At 52.6% G+C, this 17807-nt stretch overlaps 1 protein-coding gene across 1 annotated transcript; it reads left to right on the top strand.

The window, feature by feature from the left end:
* Positions 1 to 2199: 2199 nt before the first annotated feature.
* On the top strand, positions 2200 to 15608 carry Chst13 (carbohydrate sulfotransferase 13). The gene is made up of 3 exons (XM_005364867.1): positions 2200 to 2296; positions 9057 to 9139; positions 14612 to 15608. Exons 1-3 carry the CDS (start codon positions 2200 to 2202, stop codon positions 15449 to 15451), a joined length of 1020 nt encoding a protein of 339 aa, XP_005364924.1. The 3' UTR covers positions 15452 to 15608.
* The last annotated feature ends 2199 nt before the right edge of the window (positions 15609 to 17807 follow it).

Genomic DNA, 17807 nt, shown 5'->3' with positions numbered 1-17807 from the left:
GTTCTCTAGGGACTCCCAATTCTAGAAACAGCGGGCTGAGTTGTTCTTAATTTTGGTCACTAGGTGGCGGCAGAGAAGGCCAAACCACTGAAGACTGGAAGGCTATACCAAGTCCTGGGAATGGATGTCTGAGGACCCCTGTGAATTTGGGTGAGATTTGGGGTAGATAGGTATTGTGGGTGATCCAGAATCCTTGGGGTGCAACTCCTCACCTAACACACTCAAGGCTAAATGCTGGCTCAGCCATACCCCTCCTGCACACACATTGCCAGCTGCTTGCTTGAGTTCCCTAAGAGGCAGGCTTCAGGGCAGCAAGACTGTCAGGCCAGGTGCAATCCCCAGCCCACAGGCCTGGTTGGATGTCTTTCTCTTCTATTTCTTTTCATTTTGCGGCATCAGGATGTAGCCCGGGGCTTCACGGTTTAGGAAATCCCTCCATCACTAAGCCACACTCCCAGCCCTTTATCTGTCAAAGGTTGGACTTCACTCTGGTGTCTCTCTACGGCTCAACCCCCCTGAGCCTGCAGCAGCTGTGGATGAGGCAGGACAGGGCTAGTGCTCAGGAAGACATGCCTGACACCCCTTACTTCTCCTCAAGGCTGGACAAGTCCTGCATAAACTGGGAGCTGAGCAGACCTGAAGACACATAAAAAGTGAGGCTCCAAGGTGGGCCTGGAGGAGGGGAAAACCATTCCTAACTGATCCTGGCGTGGGGCAGGGACTCTCACGAACGGGTACCACATCCTTGAGCTTGTGGTTCAGCCCAGCCCTCTGATCTCTGCCATTAAGAAAAACAGGAGATGCTACCTGAGAGGGGCCTGCCTTCTCCATTTCACTATGTTGACAAGCTTCTGGGCCTTGAGAGGATGACGGCACCGCAGAGCAAGCTGTAACAGGTGGAGCCTGGTCAGAGATGGGCTCTCTCACATATTCCCTGCCCTGCACACCTTTGACTATGTCCTGCACTGTGCTGCTGCCCACCTCTCTTCCCACCTGAAAAGTCAATATGGGCCCCGGGGCACTGGCCAGGAGCCAGGCACTTTAGTTAAGGCTGCTGTAAGGAGGTCTCTATTGTAAATCACACTTTAATGCTTACTCTTCTTTTTCCCTTTAAAGAAGTTAAGATCCCTGGCCCTGGAAGATTTGTGACACCAATCGTTATTTGTTCCTTCCCTGATAGCAAGACCTTTTAGTCCTATAACCATGAGGATGGTTCCTGGCTATCTTGAACTCTTCTTGGGCACCTGGGGAAGCTGAGCTCAGACTTCAGCTGCTGGATCCCAATGCACTTCCTGGTTCCTGATGCATAGTCTCTGTCACCGTTGTTTCAAACAGCTTCTGCAGGATACAGGACTTTTGGCCCACCATCGGTGTTTGGAAAATCAACATGACTTTTGGGTAGAGGGGGAGTCTTTCCCCTGGTACCCGTGCTATGATTGGTGCAAACCCAGTCCTTAATTTACAGGAAGGGCTGTGCCCTGATTGGTGCAGACACTGCTTGCCACACTTCCATTCTGAATCAGCTCATGATCACTTGCGTTGTCAGGTCGGGGAGGGGGCTTTCCCCGAAGTGGTCTTCCCCAGAGAGGCTGCTGTGGAGAACAGAGTCTTCGTAGGCAAGACCAGTGAAAGTTGAGAGGAGACAAGAAATTGAGAGAAGATACCGAGCTTCAACTGCAGAGGGTTCCAGCACCCTGAGTCTGAAAACCATGACTTTTGTCAATACTGAGGGTTAAGAGTCCCAAAGCCTGGGGACAGATCTGTCACACCCAGGGTTACAATAGCTGCTCAGTACTAGGGATTAAAGCCCAGGGCTGAGCATCCAGCCTGAGCATCTGGAGCCTGGGTTTCTGACCAACAGGACTTTGGCTCTCACCACCCAAGCTGCAGCCTCCAACTGTGCCTGTTTGGTCCTTGGGCCTGGAGCACCTGTACCTGACAGTTTCTCCACTCCTAATTCCGACTCGCAAAGGTGATTAGTAACAGGGCTAGACGCTGCATCTCACTGTCCTGGGTTCCAGTTTCTCGCATTCAGTCTGCTAGAGCACGCGCCTACTGCTAGACAGCTAGACAGGAAGGAACGCCAGACACTCCTGGGCGGGTCCTAGGCTAAGTTCAGGACTGGGCGTGTCCTGGGTCTCGGCTGCGCGGTGAGAGAACGCACCGGACGACTGTCGCCTGCCACGCGTGGGGCACAATATGGGGAGGCGCTCCTGCTGTCGGCGGCGCTTGCTGATGGTGGCAAGTCTGGGTGCTGCGCTCCTGTTCCTGTGCGCGCTCCTCCTTCTGCGTCTCGGTGAGTGCGCATTGGCGGGTGCCTCCGCTTTGGGGCTCCACTAGCTGGAGCGCCCCCTGGGTCTACCAAGCACCTACCCTTGTTCCCAGCTGGGCGCCTTCCACTCCTCAAAGGGGTCTTTTTCACGTCGCTGGCTGACGAGGTGACTATTGTTTGGGTCAGGTTGTGATTGTGGTGGAGCTTATAACCAGTCTAGGGGGATTCTGTCAGTGTCTCCACTCTGAGCCTCGCCCTGCTGCTTCGCGATGTCTGTCTCCACCTGAGACCCCTCTGAGTACTTACATCCATGGAAGAACTGTACAGCTCTATGCAGGCCTGGGAGTCCAGGATCCACATCTTGCTCGTACCAATTTCCACCAGGCATGTGGTTTCATTCTGAATGAGCTCAGGTCTCCTCAGATCCTCTGGAGGACTATTCGTTCTAAAAGGATGAGGGCAGAGACCAGGTGTGTGTGTGTGTGGGGGGGGGGGGGCTGGAGGTGCCTAGGCTACGTTTGTGACCGTCTGCCCATTTTTATGTGTCTATGGAGTCTGCTCCCTCCCTGACAGCCTCAGACCCTAGGGTGGACAGCAGCATTAGTTGGGAGTGACTTAGGACAAGGGAAAACTGTTTTCTGGGTGGTACTTATCCATGGAGGGACCCAGTGGCCAACCTGGTAGATTGGAGGTCACTCAGAAAGCTTAACCTGCTACCTGTCCCCTCCCAGGGTCTCAGCGGTCTCATCTATGGAATAGGTGCCGACTCCATCCTTATGGGGTTTTTGGGAGGGCAAGTTTGAATGTTACAGTAGATAGTGCTTACCCCCACCCCCAGGCTTTTCATCATGTTGGCTTCATCCTTAGGGAATCCCTGGGATGGAGACCAGGGTTGGGCTGCGGTACAGGTGAACAGAACTGGGGAGGCCTAAGGAGTAGTCACCAGGCCCACACTTACCCACTCTGCCAATTAACCTCTCCATGAACAGACACAAGTGGCTGTGCCTGGATACCTCTGGAAGCCCTTCCCCCACCCCAGGAAGCCTACTCCCCTTATCGAGGACCTGAAGATGAATGGCTAGCCCTGTATAGGTGCTTCCTCATGTCTACAGTGTCCCCTGGCACAGTCTGGGGTGTGGTCCCAGTGTCTGCTGTGGCCACAGTCTCTGTCCACCCTGTCATTCATTGTAGACAAGTGTTTACCCAAGTCCCGGGCCACAGTGGCTCAGGTCTCTCAGCACTCAACTCTGCTATGGGGTGTGAGGGTCCTGGAGAGTGTCTGCAGAGGACCATATGTCTTGGTGGCTCTCAGTGTGTCTTCAGGCCTCTGGCGACATATCTCTCCTGCCAGCCCCTCCAGTCAGGTCTGAGAAAAGAAACAACCACTGCCCTGGGCCCCCTCCTCACCCACAGGATTGGGAGGGGAGGGAGAACTGTAAACACCTTTGCTCAGGTGGGGCTGCTAGCTACTCCTGTCACCCCCGCTGGCCTCATACCATCTGGCTTGGGAAGTCCCTGCTGACCCTGGCATCATTGCCCGTAGTCTGAGATGGGTCTCTGAGCTTCCTCAGCTGCCGCCCCTGCCTCCCAGTCTCTCCAGATGCTCACACCCCACTGGGGTAGGTTTCCAGCGGCTAACTTTTCAGACTTCCTTGGGCCCACAAAAGCCAATTCCACCTCGTATCCTAGAGCTAGCTCTCCACTTCAGGGGAGAAAAAGAGTGCTTATGGCAGGCCCTGGCTGGGAGACAGTGGAAAGGTTTGGTCCTGCTGCAGGGGATAGGGTCCCACTGTCCCAGGGCTCAGGGGGATATGCCCATTTTTGCACCCAATTCTAGGTCATCAGGGGCTCATGGGAAGAAATTTATGGGTGAATGGGGGATCAGGGCCCAGGAGAATCCCTGTGCCATAACCCAGCTGAGAGACCGAGCTGGGACCTGTCCCTTCCTGCCTCAGGGAATGAGATGTCATTGTCACCATCTGCTGGGCAATGGGGCACTGAACAGGGTCACAGGCCTGGGTTCTAGCTGCCCCGGGGAATCTCACTGGCCTCTTTCCAGTAGGAAACTTATTCTGGTCCCCCTGCCCCAGGATCTGCTACCAACACTGGCTCAGAGCCCAGGGTCAGAGAGAAGGTAGCATTGTGAAGTAGGACAGTGGCCTAAGACACTTCTGTCCTCCGCATGCCACCCTCCCCTATGGGGTCCCAGTGGTGGTGCCATCTCCAGGCCCCCTTTGTCCTTTGCCCCCTCGACCTGAGCCCGGTGCCTGGGTTCCCCTGATGCTCATACCTGTAACCACATCTGTGGAACCTGTTGCCCCTGTCTAGGAGCAGAACTTATAGGTGTCCCACCCCACAGAGTTGTGTTTTGACATAAAAACCCCAGGTCTCCACATCATCAACTCCTAGTTACACACTGAGAGGTGGGGCTAGGGTGATTTGATCTGTTGAATGGGAGGGCAGAGGAGTCTCAGAACAACTCGTCCTAAATGTCAGACTGGTAGCAAAAGGAGAGGGCGTGGCTGTCGGGATGGGGCTCACAAGAGGCTCACCAGGTCCAACTGGAGTCCAGAGCTCAGGAGACTCTTGGAGAATTGCTCTCTGATGGGTCAGTCAGTTCAAGAAAGAGCAGGGAGGCAACTGTGGTCAGGAGGAAAGAAGTGACTTCCTTAAGCCAAGAGATGTGGGGGCAGGATTTGAGTCCTACAGCCCAGAGTCAGGGAAAGGGGTACATGGGGGGAGATGGGACAATTACCCAGCACATCACCCTCCCCACAGGGTCTCCGTGATAGCTCCATTGCTGTTCTAGAATGTTCGTACGGCTTTGCTCCTTTTCCATCCTTGCTTGGAATGATGATTTAGGCTTTTTCTTTCTACTTTACAAAGCAAGGATACTTGACATAGACTTTGATAGAAGCATATAACTTGATTATATGGGAAACTGAATGAACTGGTTAGGTTTTTTTTTTCTTCTTTCTACTTGACACAGCTAAGGATCATTTGGGAAGAGAAAACCCCAGTTGGGAAAATGTCTCCATCAGACTAGCCTGTAGGCAAGTCCGTGGGGGCATTTTCTCAATTAATTATTGTGAGCAGGCCATAGGGAGCAAGTCAGTAAACTGTTCCTCTGTGGTCTCTCCTGTAGTCCCTGACTCTAGGTTCCTGCTTGACTGACTTCCCTCAGTGATGGCGCATAAACTATGATGAAATAAACCCCTTCCTCCCCAAGCTGCTTTTGGTCATGGTGTTTTATAACAGCAATGGAAAGCAAATTAGGACAGAAGTAAGTGCTGAGAGTGGGGTTTGGATCCATGAGGACGTGTGTCCACTGGAGGTGCAGAAGGCCTGTGCACCATGCGTGGTGCTGGACTGATGCATAGGGTCCGGGAAAGTGGTGGCCAAAAGCTAGAGAGGTGCCGTGAGCTGAGCCCAGTTCTCAGCCTTGAACGGCCGGTTAGGAGGTGAGGTATTCTCCGGTCTTTAAATGGTCCCTGGCACTGTCTAAGAAATACAGGACAATAACACAGTTCCCTTAATCACACCCAGGAACACCAGCCCAGGGTGGGCACTGCCCACAGTGAACTGGGTCCTTTCACATCGACCATTTGCAAATGCACTGTGAGCCAAGCTGGTAGGGGCATCTTCTCAGCTGAGGTTTCTTCTTCCTAAATGACTTTAGCTTGTGTCAACTCGACATGACGCTATCCAGCAGCATGACTGAAGATATCTTCTGCCACACTCAGTGGGACACGGTCAGCAAGAGGCTGCTACCCTCGACAGGACCTGGACTCTGATGAGAGGCAAACCAGTAGCAAGCATCACCCCCACCCCAGATCCAGTACTGGAGACAGAAGTGGGGTTCCTTCCTGGCTGGCAAATGTCATGTGTGCTACCAGTGAGCTGTATTCGTAGCTTCTGAGTCCTTCCTCCTTAATCTAAGGTTTCTGAGCCAGGGTTTCAATATTTGCCTAGGATAGCTGGGTACTCTGAGCTGTATAGACTGTGATCCTCCTGCTCCAGCCATCTAAGTAGCTGGGATCACAGGCGGGCACAGGGCTGCTGCATAGATTTTGAGGTGACCCGCGTGGGATAAGCAGTAGGTTGGCAGGATAGTTTCCTGTTGCTCCCAAGCCATGAGGGCTGATAGTTAAGAGGCAATGTGGACCTGGTGATGGGGTCAAATAGGAGTTTCCTCAAAGTCAATGAATGGAGTTTAAATATAACCAGAGAGAGGCAGAATGACCTTTCTTCTGTGAAGAGCTTGTCCAATGTATCCCCCTCTCCCGTCAGGGTAATCACAGGAAAGAATGCCCCTGACACTGGATTGCACAGCTCCCCCAAAGCATTTTTTTTTTTTTTTGGCGGGGGAGGTTTGAATGGAGCCAGCAGACCCAAGGCTCTGACCTAGCTCTTCCTGGTGCTTGTGTTGGTTAGTCTTGCAACATGGCAGTGAGAACTTATTAACCAGGATGTGGCTGTTGCAATGTGCCCTGGGCTGGACTCCCACCCCAGTCCCATCCCCCAAAGCAACCAGGCCTGGGGCATGGGGCTTCCTGCTGAGGTCAACTTTCTTAGATTTTTGTGATGTTTCAGCCCACAAGTTCCCGAGAGGGTGTGCTCTGCTGTTTTTCACCCTTTGTGACATTGTGTGCCTCATCCCTCCCCACCATGGTGGACACTTCCTTTTTAGTAAAGCAGAGCTTGAGGACCTTGTGGATCCCTAGAATGTGCGGGATGGGCAGGAGCCCAACAAGTGGAAGCCTGGGCCTTAGCAGTGCAGACACTGGGACCTGAGGTTTTAGCCTGTCTTTGAAGTCAGTAGCCTTGAAGGTTTCTGACCTTGTGACTGTCAGTTTCCCCATCTGTTAAGTGGGAAAGTAACAGTGTCCACCTGACAGGACGACACAGGTCAGTTTCACACAGCACAGTTACATAGTGTCCTGTGTCACCTGCCCTTGTGTGGACATAAGATGCCGGGCAAAGCCCTCTGCTGAGGCCTGTGGTGCTTTCACCAGGATTTCCTTTCACCCTTCAGGGGCCCTGACTCCACCCAAGACAGGGCACCAAAAGTTCTGGTGGGCCTCACTCTGGTGTCTTGAGCTGAGGGAGGCGGCCTGGCTGGACAATCAGCATGTTCCTGCCAGTTTCCAGCCCACAGGCCTGCTCTGGTCTCCTTCCCCTGAGTCCACACTGTCTCTCAGCTGCAGTCCAGCGCTATCTCCTTCTCTCTCCTGCTGTTGGCACTCCATCTGTTCCTTTTCTTTCCCTTTCTCTCTCTCCTCTCTAAGGCAGGGTAGTTGTTAGCTTTCCTGATGCTTGGGGTTAGAGGAAGTCTTAGTTCTGCTGAGGGCCCCCTTGGCTATACAAACCTGCTGCCTCCTTTGTATTCTGTTCTGTTCTATGTGTCTTAGGGAAGGGGGGGACCACAGCTGGGAGCAGGTTGAGCAAGCCTGGCGGTGAAGATGCTGGGGCTCCATGTGGCCCTGTTTGTAGCCTCAGTGGTCCTTATAGTTTGACTATAAGGGAAACCCTTTCTGATAAACTTGTGTGTGTGTGCACACTCATGCATGTAGACATGTGCATGAGAATACACACACACACACACACGCACGCACGCACACACCATCCCTTCTACAGCCAGCCTGTCCTTAATGGGCCTGGAGCCCTGGACTCTTCATTGGCAGGGTGGAGGTAGCCTGGCCCTGTAATCTGTGACCACAGCTATTCTGGGAACCCTGGGTGCCTGTCCTCTACCCACAGACCTTTGGCATCTGTTGTGGGACCCACTCTTAGACAGCTGTGGTCTGGCCAGGAAATGGAAGGCCTTGGGCAAGGAGTGGCTTCTGGAAGGATAGGAACCTTCAAAGAAGGCTGTGGGTCAGATGACTGTGGTGTAGTCCCTCCAGGTTGCTCTCCCTACCCTGCCCACAGACCAAGAGGGAATTATGGTCCCCCAGTTGCTTGCTGAGGCTCTAAGAAGACCACGTCACTGGATGGCCTAGAGTGACACCTCTACCCTGCAGAATGATGAGGATGCTCTTCTTCCCTCCTGTTGAGAGAGGTCACTCTGCCATGTTGCAACCCTGCTCAGACGCTGATGCCAGCTGCTGTATTTAGCCACAGCTTATAATTAGTGGTGCTCTCCTTTCCTGGCAGCTCACTCTCCAATGTATGTGCTGTTCTATCGAAAAGGCAACAGGATCAGAGATCCGTCCCTGGGTATAGTCTGGAGAAGTCCAAGGACTGGGTCCATGGGCATCTTCAAGACAGGCTTCCTCCATGAGCCCTGGTTCAAGCTCCACTCCTTCTAGGTACACACACATGGCCTCAGGTGTGCAGACAGCCCTGTAGTCTTAAGGACACCGAAGAATGCAAGATAAAAACGTAGAGAGTGTCCCTGTCCAGTTCTGGAAACAGGTAAAGCTGCATTTATCAGGAGTGGCATCCGCACCCTGGGCCATGCACATGCTTCCGGGGGCTTTTATGATGCCTCAGATAGCGTGGTACCCTTGCTCTGGATGCTCTTACCAGAGAGCAGGCAGGCTCCTTTCCTCTTGTTCCCTGTACTTGCCACTTCCCAATGGTGGAGGCTAGGGCACGGAGGTGGGAATGACCCCAGGGATACTGCCTTACCAGTGCCCACCATTTACCAAACCCCCAGGAGGAAGAGAAGACACAAGAAGAAAATAAGTCACACAAGTGTGTTAAATGTGTCTTAGGGGTACTGGCCAAACCATACCTTGTCCAAAGCCAGCAGTGAGCTCTCTGTCCTTGTGCCCTTCAGGATTTAAAAAAAAAGCCCTGGGCTCCAGCTGGTTTGGAGGAGTGAGGAAGAGTCCCCTTCAACTGTTGCACGACCTGGACCAGGTAAGTGGCTGGGATGCCCTTTACCTCCTGGACAGGAAGTCATAGCCTCTGGTATACGTGCTGTCATAGGCTCTGTCCAGTGTGCACAACGGGGCTTCCTGTGTAGTCTAGAAGTCTAATTTTCCTACTCATTATCCCTCCCACCACACCCGAGGCCTGTGCTTGTTCTGTGTTATGTACTGCAGATACAGGGAAGTAAAACAGTCCCAAGTCTGTCCCAGGGGACCAGCAACAGATGGTCATTAAGCTATGTCTGGCTCAGGAGTTCAAGTAGGTAGTAGATGGTCATTAAGTTCCGAAAGTTTAGTAATGTGGCACAACAAGGGAATGTTCAGAGGATGCCCCCACGCACCCACCCAATCAGCTCCAAGCAGATGGAGCAAGTGGTCCTGCTGGGACTACACACAGCTTCTCACACACCCAACAGCACAAGCACTCAACTCAGGGTGGGATTAGTTCCCAAGGAACCCAGCCCAGCCTGCTTATATATTGCTAAGTCAAAATGCTCCTGATATCTGGGACCCTTGATGTCCAGTCACTTGGCCATCCAGGACACTGTGGATGTAGTGATGGTATATGTATGGGTCAGACTCACTATCCTCTCCTTAGACAAGAGTATCACTCAAGCCCAGAAAAAAGTCTCTATTCCAAACTAACAGCATCTTCTTCTGAATGCTACCATCAGAAAGTTTGTTGTTGTTGTTGTTAAATGTCTAAAATCATTCAAGTAGCAGGGCGGTGGTGGCGCACGCCTTTAATCCCAGCACTCGGGAGGCAGAGGCAGGCGGATCTCTGTGAGTTCGAGGCCAGCCTGGTCTACAAGAGCTAGTTCCAGGACAGGCACCAAAGCTACAGAGAAACCCTGTCTCGAAAAAACCAAAATAAAATAAAATAAAATCATTCAAGTATGACTGACTGAATGCCACTAGAAGACCCCATACCCGACTCAGGCAAACAAACACACAGACAGCATGTATTAGCACCTACTGAATGCAGCCATTCTGGTACCAGGCTTTTTCTTTTTGGGCCACCAACCAGCTCCCAAATTGTGACATGGAGATGATATATTAGTTTTGAATGCTTGGCCTAGCTTAGGCCCAAACACTGGCAAGGGCAATGGGGGAACCATGGAGGATTGAAAGCAGAGGCAGCAGGGCCAGAAGATTCCCTTGGACTGCTGCGGGAGGATTGTTGAGGCTGACTGCTGAACCTAGCGCCCTTGGGTTGAAGATTAGAAAAGTCTTGTTCGCAGAGTATGTCTAGTTCACTCCTGGTTGCACATGAGCAGGTGGAGGAGAGACTCTCAGGGGTCCCGGATTCCACCAGCTTTGTAGCCTTCAGAGGGACAGATGGGTCCAGGGACTGTTGGAGTCAGATCCATCGAGGCCATATACTTGCTTCTGGAGAAATGGCAGCAATAGAAATGTCAGGGGACAAGGACTGATCTGTGCCATGCGCTCACCACTTATGCAAACCATAAGATAGGGCTACGTTATGTGTGTTTATTGATGGGGATTGAAGCAAGGGGCTGAGGACCCTGCAGAAGTCATAGAGCTCATGAAGAACTGAGTCAGCTGGGCAGCTCACTAGGAGCGACAAGAGCTGTAGTGCAGGATGCGGCCCCAGCTGGTGAGTCCCTACAGTCCCAAGTTCAAGAGCCAGTCTTCCCACAAAATGCCATGTCCTCAGGAAGCTCACTTATCCAAAGCCGAGGTTTTGTCATCTGCTGAAGGGATCATGTTGACTGTATTAGAATTCACAAGTCTGTAAACAACAGCAGTGTTGACAGAAAAGCTGGGAGCCTCAGAGAACAGTGGTGGGATGTCACCCTCTGTCATCCTCTGAGTGTTGACTCCTGTTTCAGATTCGCAGCCTCATGACTGCAAGATGACCGCCATCCTCACAGAAGAGGACCCCAGGGTGAGGGTGGGTGGTCGAAGGTTTGGGTTCCCTCCCTTGTCTTCTTGCTTTGTATCCTAAGATCCTAAGGAAAAGCCTTCCCAGGAGCAGCAGGCCAACTTCCCCACAGCTCATTGGCCAGACCCAGGCCACATCCCTTTTGTGATATTGTGAAGCTGCATGGCTGGTTCTTCTGAGGCTGGGCATAGATCCCAACACAGTTAGTGAGGAGAGAGGTGAGCTAAGGAAGAGATGGCTGACATTCCTCCACAAGGGTGTGTTAGGCTGTGAGGAGGTTGAGGGCAGCCAGGTTTCCAGAACACTCCTGGCAGAGAGCAGGATCTTCCCAGAGCCTACAGACCCTGTGGCCACAGCTGAACTTGGCATGCTCACAAAGAATGGTGAAAGTTCAGGGCAGCACACATCTCCTCAGCCAGGCCCTGGTCTTCCCCAGATGGGACTGGTCCTTGTGTGGGATTCCAGGCAGGATCTAGGATGTGCATTGTGATGAGTCTTATTCTGTCCTGCCAGCCAGTTCCCAAATAATGGCACAGAGACTTCTTATTATGAAAACTCAGTTCCTAACTAGTTTTTCTAACTTAACTCATTTATATTAATCTACATTATACCTTGTGACGTTACCTCTCTTTTACCTTGCACCTTTTCCCTCTCTTGTGTCTCCTGGAGTCTCCTTGAGATTCCTCCTCTTCCTTTCCCTCCCAGGAAATACAAGCCACACCTCCTGCCTAGCTATTGGCCGTTCAGCTTTTGTTACACCAATCACAGTAATACACCTTTGCCCAGTATACAAATATCTCACAACAGTGCATTTTAACTCTTCCAAAATATCTCTTTCTGAAATTCAAGTTGTGTGTCTCTGCTTGTCCACCTTTCTGCTTTAGCTCTCCTTCGGAAATGCAAGCAGGATGACTGACCCAGGACCCCCACATTACACCACGGACTCTCTCCCTCCTACTCTAAAGCTCACCCCAGCCTGTGGGTTCTGGGACTCTGGCAGCACTTGAAAGAAAAGAAAAAGTGGCCCTCTGCCCATCCTTTCTGAAGTAGTTTGTTTTCTTCCCTGCCTCATGAAACACAAAGTTCATGCCACTTCATGAATCGTGAACTACTTTAAAAAGCCCCAGAAACACATTTGTGCCTGTGGGCACACGCCCACATACTCCTGTGCCACCAGCATCCATGATCTCATGCCCGAAGCTGGGGAATCTTACCATTTCTGCTTCTGGTATGGCCTCTGAGCTGGAGATATTCTGAAGGCTTTTGACATTTTGAGAAATAACTCGGTGTAAATTTGCTCTTTTGAAATGGCTGACTCAGTGGTTTTTATATTTTACATGTGTTCTCACTACTGTCTAATTCCGGAACACTTATATTATCCCAAGAGAGACTATGATTATATTGTGGCCATTCCTCTTCCTTCTCTTCTAGTCCCTTACAGCCACCAATTCACTTCCTGTCTGTAGATTACCTGTTCTGATCATCCCATAGAAAAGGAATCTATGACTATGCTGTTAGTTCTAGCACTTGGGAGGCAGAGGCAGGAGGATCTCTGTGAGTTCAAGGATGGCTTGGTCTACATCACAAGTTCCAGGATAGTTAGGGCTACCCTGTATCAAAAAAGAATCATGCAATCGTTACCTTTCCACCCAGCATAACGCTGTCAAGGTTCCTCTGTAGCATCTGTTGTACTTCCATCTTATTTAACAGCCGAATAGTGTTCTGCTATTGTTGATGCCATATGATATTTACCCATTTGTCAGATGATGGATATTTAAGATGTGTCCATGTTTTTGCCAACAGGAATAATGCTGCTATGAGCATTCACATACAGGTTTTTTGTGTGCCTATGGCTTTAGCTGTTTGGGAACTCTGAGCTCTGGGTAGGCAGGTGGAAAGAGCAGTAAATGGTGCCACGTGGTGTTATAGCCCTCACTCAGGCCTGGGTGTCCTACTAATGCTGTTGCTCCTACGTCAGTGCAGGAGGTCAGGGCTTCTGCGCCCTTGACTCGAGCCAGCAGCACTGAGCCAGCACCACAGTGCTTAGGCTTGCATTTGAGACTCCTGGCCCCAAACACCTGCCAGCCTTCCAAAACTTTCCAGGAAGCAGGGCTTGCATGCTCCCCCCCCCCTCTGGCTCTTTTAAGCCTTCTGCTTCTTCAACCCCAGCTCTCCAGCCTCGCTGTCAAGCCAGGGGAAGCAGCTGTGATCTTTGTGTTCTCAAGGTGTAAGTGTTCAAGGTGGCTGTTTGGCTGTTGTCTTTTTAGTTAGGAGATCCAGGGGAAGTCCAGTGACTACTAACTAGGTGCCCAAACTCCTCATTCCCCAAAGTCTTTGATTATTTTCAGAAAACTGAACGGCAGAAGGATGGTACAGTTATCATCATCACTAAGAGTAACTTTAATGGATTTTTAACAGGCACCCTGTACCCTAGTGGGTTGCCCTTCCTCCATCTCAAACTATGGAGGTGGAATGGTGGTGGGGTAGTCTTAGAGATGAGGACCCTATTGAAGAATAAATTTGAAGGCTCATTCTGTAAGCACAACTTGAGTCTTTGCATGCAGGCTAAGTGGACCACGCCCATGGTCCTCTGAATAGGACCTAATTCATAGTGCTATACTGTGGTTGGCATACTGGAAGTGCTAGACAAATGATGGTGGCTCGTTTTCCCTCCCCCAGAGAACAGATGGGCAGGGAAAAGGTTACACTTCCTGTCAAAGGACTGGGATTAAATTTGCTGATGGCAAGATGGAGCCCTGGCTCAGCATTAAGAGCACTCACTGCTTGTAGAGAACCAGGTTGGATTCCCAGCATCCACAAGGTGGCTCATTTCCACTTATAATTTCCAGTTCCAGGGGTATCTGATGCCCTCTCCTGGCCTCTTTGGGCACTGCATGCATATGGTACATAAATATACAGGAAGGTAAAAATACCCATACACATAAAAGGAAAAACTTTGCTGGGGGCGGGGAATGAATCAAAGCCCAAAGAAATTTGTTCATTCACTAATACAAAATCAGCAACACACATAAAAACCCACATCCTGCAAACACCTGAATGGCAGCTGCCAAGGGCTGGCTATGCTTCAAGGTTAGCCAGGGCACAGCCTTTCTGTTGTCCTTGCTGGAGTGGATGAAGTGGGGGAGGACAAAATGGGGGAGCAGAAATTAAACCCACAGTAGAGGACAGATCTTCTGTTGGTCTATGTGTTCCCACGGCAATATGCTGTGGGCCCTGTCCTCGGCCATCCTTTGACCAGCGTACCCAGTACTGTAAAGACTCATTCTCAGCAATCCTAGTGTGTGCACAGTACCCAGCACACCTGGCTCCTCACATTCTTCCCGCCTCAGCAGTTAAGACTGCATTTCCTCCAAATCCAGGGCAGATTCTGGTCCCAGACCAAGCAGGGTCTGGTGACACCTCTGGGATTCCAGTTTCCAGTAGGGGAATCCCTTGCTTGAGTCCCTGGGCACGTGGTATCTGTGCAGCCTCTGCTTGGAGCCCGCTGCACTCTGACGCTTGGCCCTGCATGCTTCTGTCCCTTGTCGCCTGCAGGGTCAGCGTTCTGTGATGGCCGAGGTGCACCAGCAGCGGCGCCAGCTGCTACACCGCGCCTGCAGCCGCCACACACGACGCCAGCGACTGCTGCAGCCGGAGGACCTGCGGCATGTGCTGGTGGACGACGCGCACGGGCTGCTGTACTGCTATGTGCCCAAGGTGGCCTGCACCAACTGGAAGCGCGTGCTGCTGGCGCTGCGTGGCCGTGGGGACCCGGGCTCCATCCCTGCGCACGAGGCGCATGCGCCTGGCCTGCTGCCCTCGCTGGCCGACTTTGCGCCGGCCGAAGTCAACCGGAGGCTTCGCGACTACCTGGCCTTTCTCTTCGTGCGCGAGCCCTTCGAGCGCCTGGCTTCCGCCTACCGCAACAAGCTGGCGCGGCCACACAGCGCCGCCTTCCAGCAGCGCTATGGCACACGCATCGTGCGCCGCCTACGACCACACGCGCAGCCCGATGCGCTGGCCCGCGGCCACGACGTGCGCTTTGCAGAGTTCCTGGCCTACCTGCTCGACCCGCGCACGCGCCGCCAGGAGCCCTTCAACGAACACTGGGAGCGCGCGCACGCGCTCTGCCACCCGTGCCTAGTGCGCTATGACGTGGTGGGCAAGTTTGAGACGTTGGCTGATGACGCGGCCTTTGTGCTGGACCTGGTGGGCGAGCCCGGCCTGCGCTTTCCTGCTCCACCACGGAGGCCTGAGAAGGACCCTACGCGTGACCAGGCCCGGCGCCTCTTCCAGGACATCAGTCCCTTCTATCAGCGCCGCCTCTTTGACCTCTATAAGATGGACTTTCTGCTCTTTAACTATTCCGCCCCCTCCTACCTGCGGCTGCATTAGGGATGCTGGGTGTCGAGAGGGCCTGTGACTGAGCCACGAGGAGGTCTGGAATGAGCCCATAGTGTGGATTGGAGAGCCATTCACATTCCGTACTCAGTGGGCCTGCCAAGATCCTGGACACAGGCCACTGGATTGGGCACATCTCAGGTGACAGTTCTGGCTGGCTTCTTCTGCCTTTGGTTTGATGGCAGGTGGCAGGCTTCTTTCCAGGACCCCAGGGTTTGTTTTGTTTGGTTTGCTTTGGTGGTGTTTTGGTTGTGAGAGGCCAATCTCAGTCATGTCTAGGCAGAGCCAGCCCATGCTGCTACAGACAGAATGCCAGGGTTTGGTTCAGAGTGGTCTGAGGTCCTGCCCTGTCTTTACCTTTATGGCAAGGGCAGACATAACTAGAGAGAAGCTATGCTCTGGCCAGCCTGGGGAGGTGTGTCACCAGGCACTGCCTCAGAGTCACCATGAACAGCTTGCTCCCTTGGCAGCCACAGGATGGCAGAGCCCCTACCGTCCACCTCTGCTTGGCTTGTCTCCCTTTGATCTCATTGCAAGATTCCAGGTCATTCCCTATGTCCTCAGAGGCCAGGATGCAACATGGTGGCAGTTTTTCCTGCACGCTGGGTCGCTGGCCTGGTCATGGTTTTTAAATAAATATGTTTTGTTACATTTTTCACTTTGGGAAGTTTCTCTGCTTCGTTAGGCCGTTTTCCTGCCTGATCTTGGGCAACTCAGTGTCTCTGAGCCTCAGTTTCTTCTGCTGTTGAGTGGGGCAAGAATGTGCGGTGGCAGGCAGATCAAAGTAGGCATGGAACCCAGGTCACCTCCACAGCGCTCAGGTGGCAGCGATGGTGGCAGCAAGAGGGGCTGGAGTTAGAGAGCTGCCAAGAATAACCAACGGGGAGAGCAGAAACGGTGGAGAGGAGACGAGGGATGGGAGAGAGGGCCAAGAGAAATGGCTGTGAAGATACGGGGGGGCAGGGGGAAGCAGGGCTCACTTACTGTCGGAGCGAAGGATTCTGACACCCGCGGCCTGTCAGGAAGCTGTGACACTGACAGCAGGCATTGCCTGCCATCATCTGCTCCTGCTGTTCACTGTTGCTAGAAGCTGCACGTGAAGGGCTTCTGGCTCAGGGAAATGATCCCCCAGCCCGAGCGTGTGGAGCCCCTAGTCTTTGGCTTCTACAGCCTGGAACAACTGTAGCCTCTGGCTGTGCCAGTGCAGCTCTTGAGCCTTGGGCACTGAAGGGTCGGGACTGCCAGTGCTGCAGTCTCTCCTCTCCCGCTCGGAGTTCTGTCTAGGTACAGTAGGACCTCAGGCTCTCAGCAGCCTGAGAGCAGGCAAGGTGAAACCCCATCCCTGGGGTGCCGAGGAGCCCTGGGTCTACCTGCTCAGCCACTCACCCCTGTCCCTTTTCCGTGCTGGGTTCTCCCTCATAGGAACTTGCCTGATGCCTTCAGAGCAGCCTGCCGGTGAGCAGCCACAGGCCTGCGCAGGACTCTCGCTTCTATGGATCTCGGAAGGAACTGCCACTGCTGGTGCTGGCTGTATGAATCCTGGCCCCAAGACTGCTCTTCTCCCCACTGGAGGATTGTGGAGAGCCCGGAGCCTGCTATCTTTCCCAGAAACCCAAGACCATAGCTCTGCCCTTCCAACCAAACTATGGAGTGAGAGGCTGGGGCGCACCTCTCAACTTGTGCTTCCCGGCCCTCACTCTGTCTGTGACAGTTCACTGGGTGCTCAGCCGGTTCACACCTGTTTATCACTCACCCTGGTTCCCAGCTCAGCTCAGCTTCCACAGAACCCCTGATGGAGCCTGTTTGCTGAAGCTGACAGCCAGCTCTAATGCCACACTCCCAGGCATGTCGCATCCAGATGCATTGAGGTACACGCTGCCACCTTCAGTGCTGTGCACGCTGCTGATAGTCACACACGCCCTCTAGTGAGGCAGCAACTGTTATGCTCCCTCCAGACGTCCCCTCACATGCCAACATGTCCCTTTTTGGGCAACACATGCACACACACATGCACACACATGCACACACATGCACACACACATTTTTAACATACACAAGACAGCTTCTCACATACATCGATGCTTTAAAATTATTTCTATACCAAGCCGGATGGTGGTGGTGCACGCCTTTAATCCCAGCACTCGGGAGGCAAAGGCAGGCGAATCTCTATGAGTATGAGGCCAGCCTGGTCTACAAGAGCCAGTTCCAGGACAGGCCCAAAACTACATAGGGAAACCCTGTCTCAAAAAAAATATTTCTATACCTCATAGATCTTTCCAAATCAATACATAGGTGCTCCTTTTTAACGGCTGCCTAAGACTATAGGTGTAGCTGTGAGCACTGGTGATGC

The sequence above is a fragment of the Microtus ochrogaster genome, unplaced genomic scaffold (genome assembly GCF_000317375.1).
Source record: "Microtus ochrogaster isolate Prairie Vole_2 unplaced genomic scaffold, MicOch1.0 UNK1, whole genome shotgun sequence".
Classification (NCBI taxonomy): Eukaryota; Metazoa; Chordata; class Mammalia; order Rodentia; family Cricetidae; genus Microtus; species Microtus ochrogaster.
This window is presented reverse-complemented; position numbering and strand designations above follow the sequence as displayed.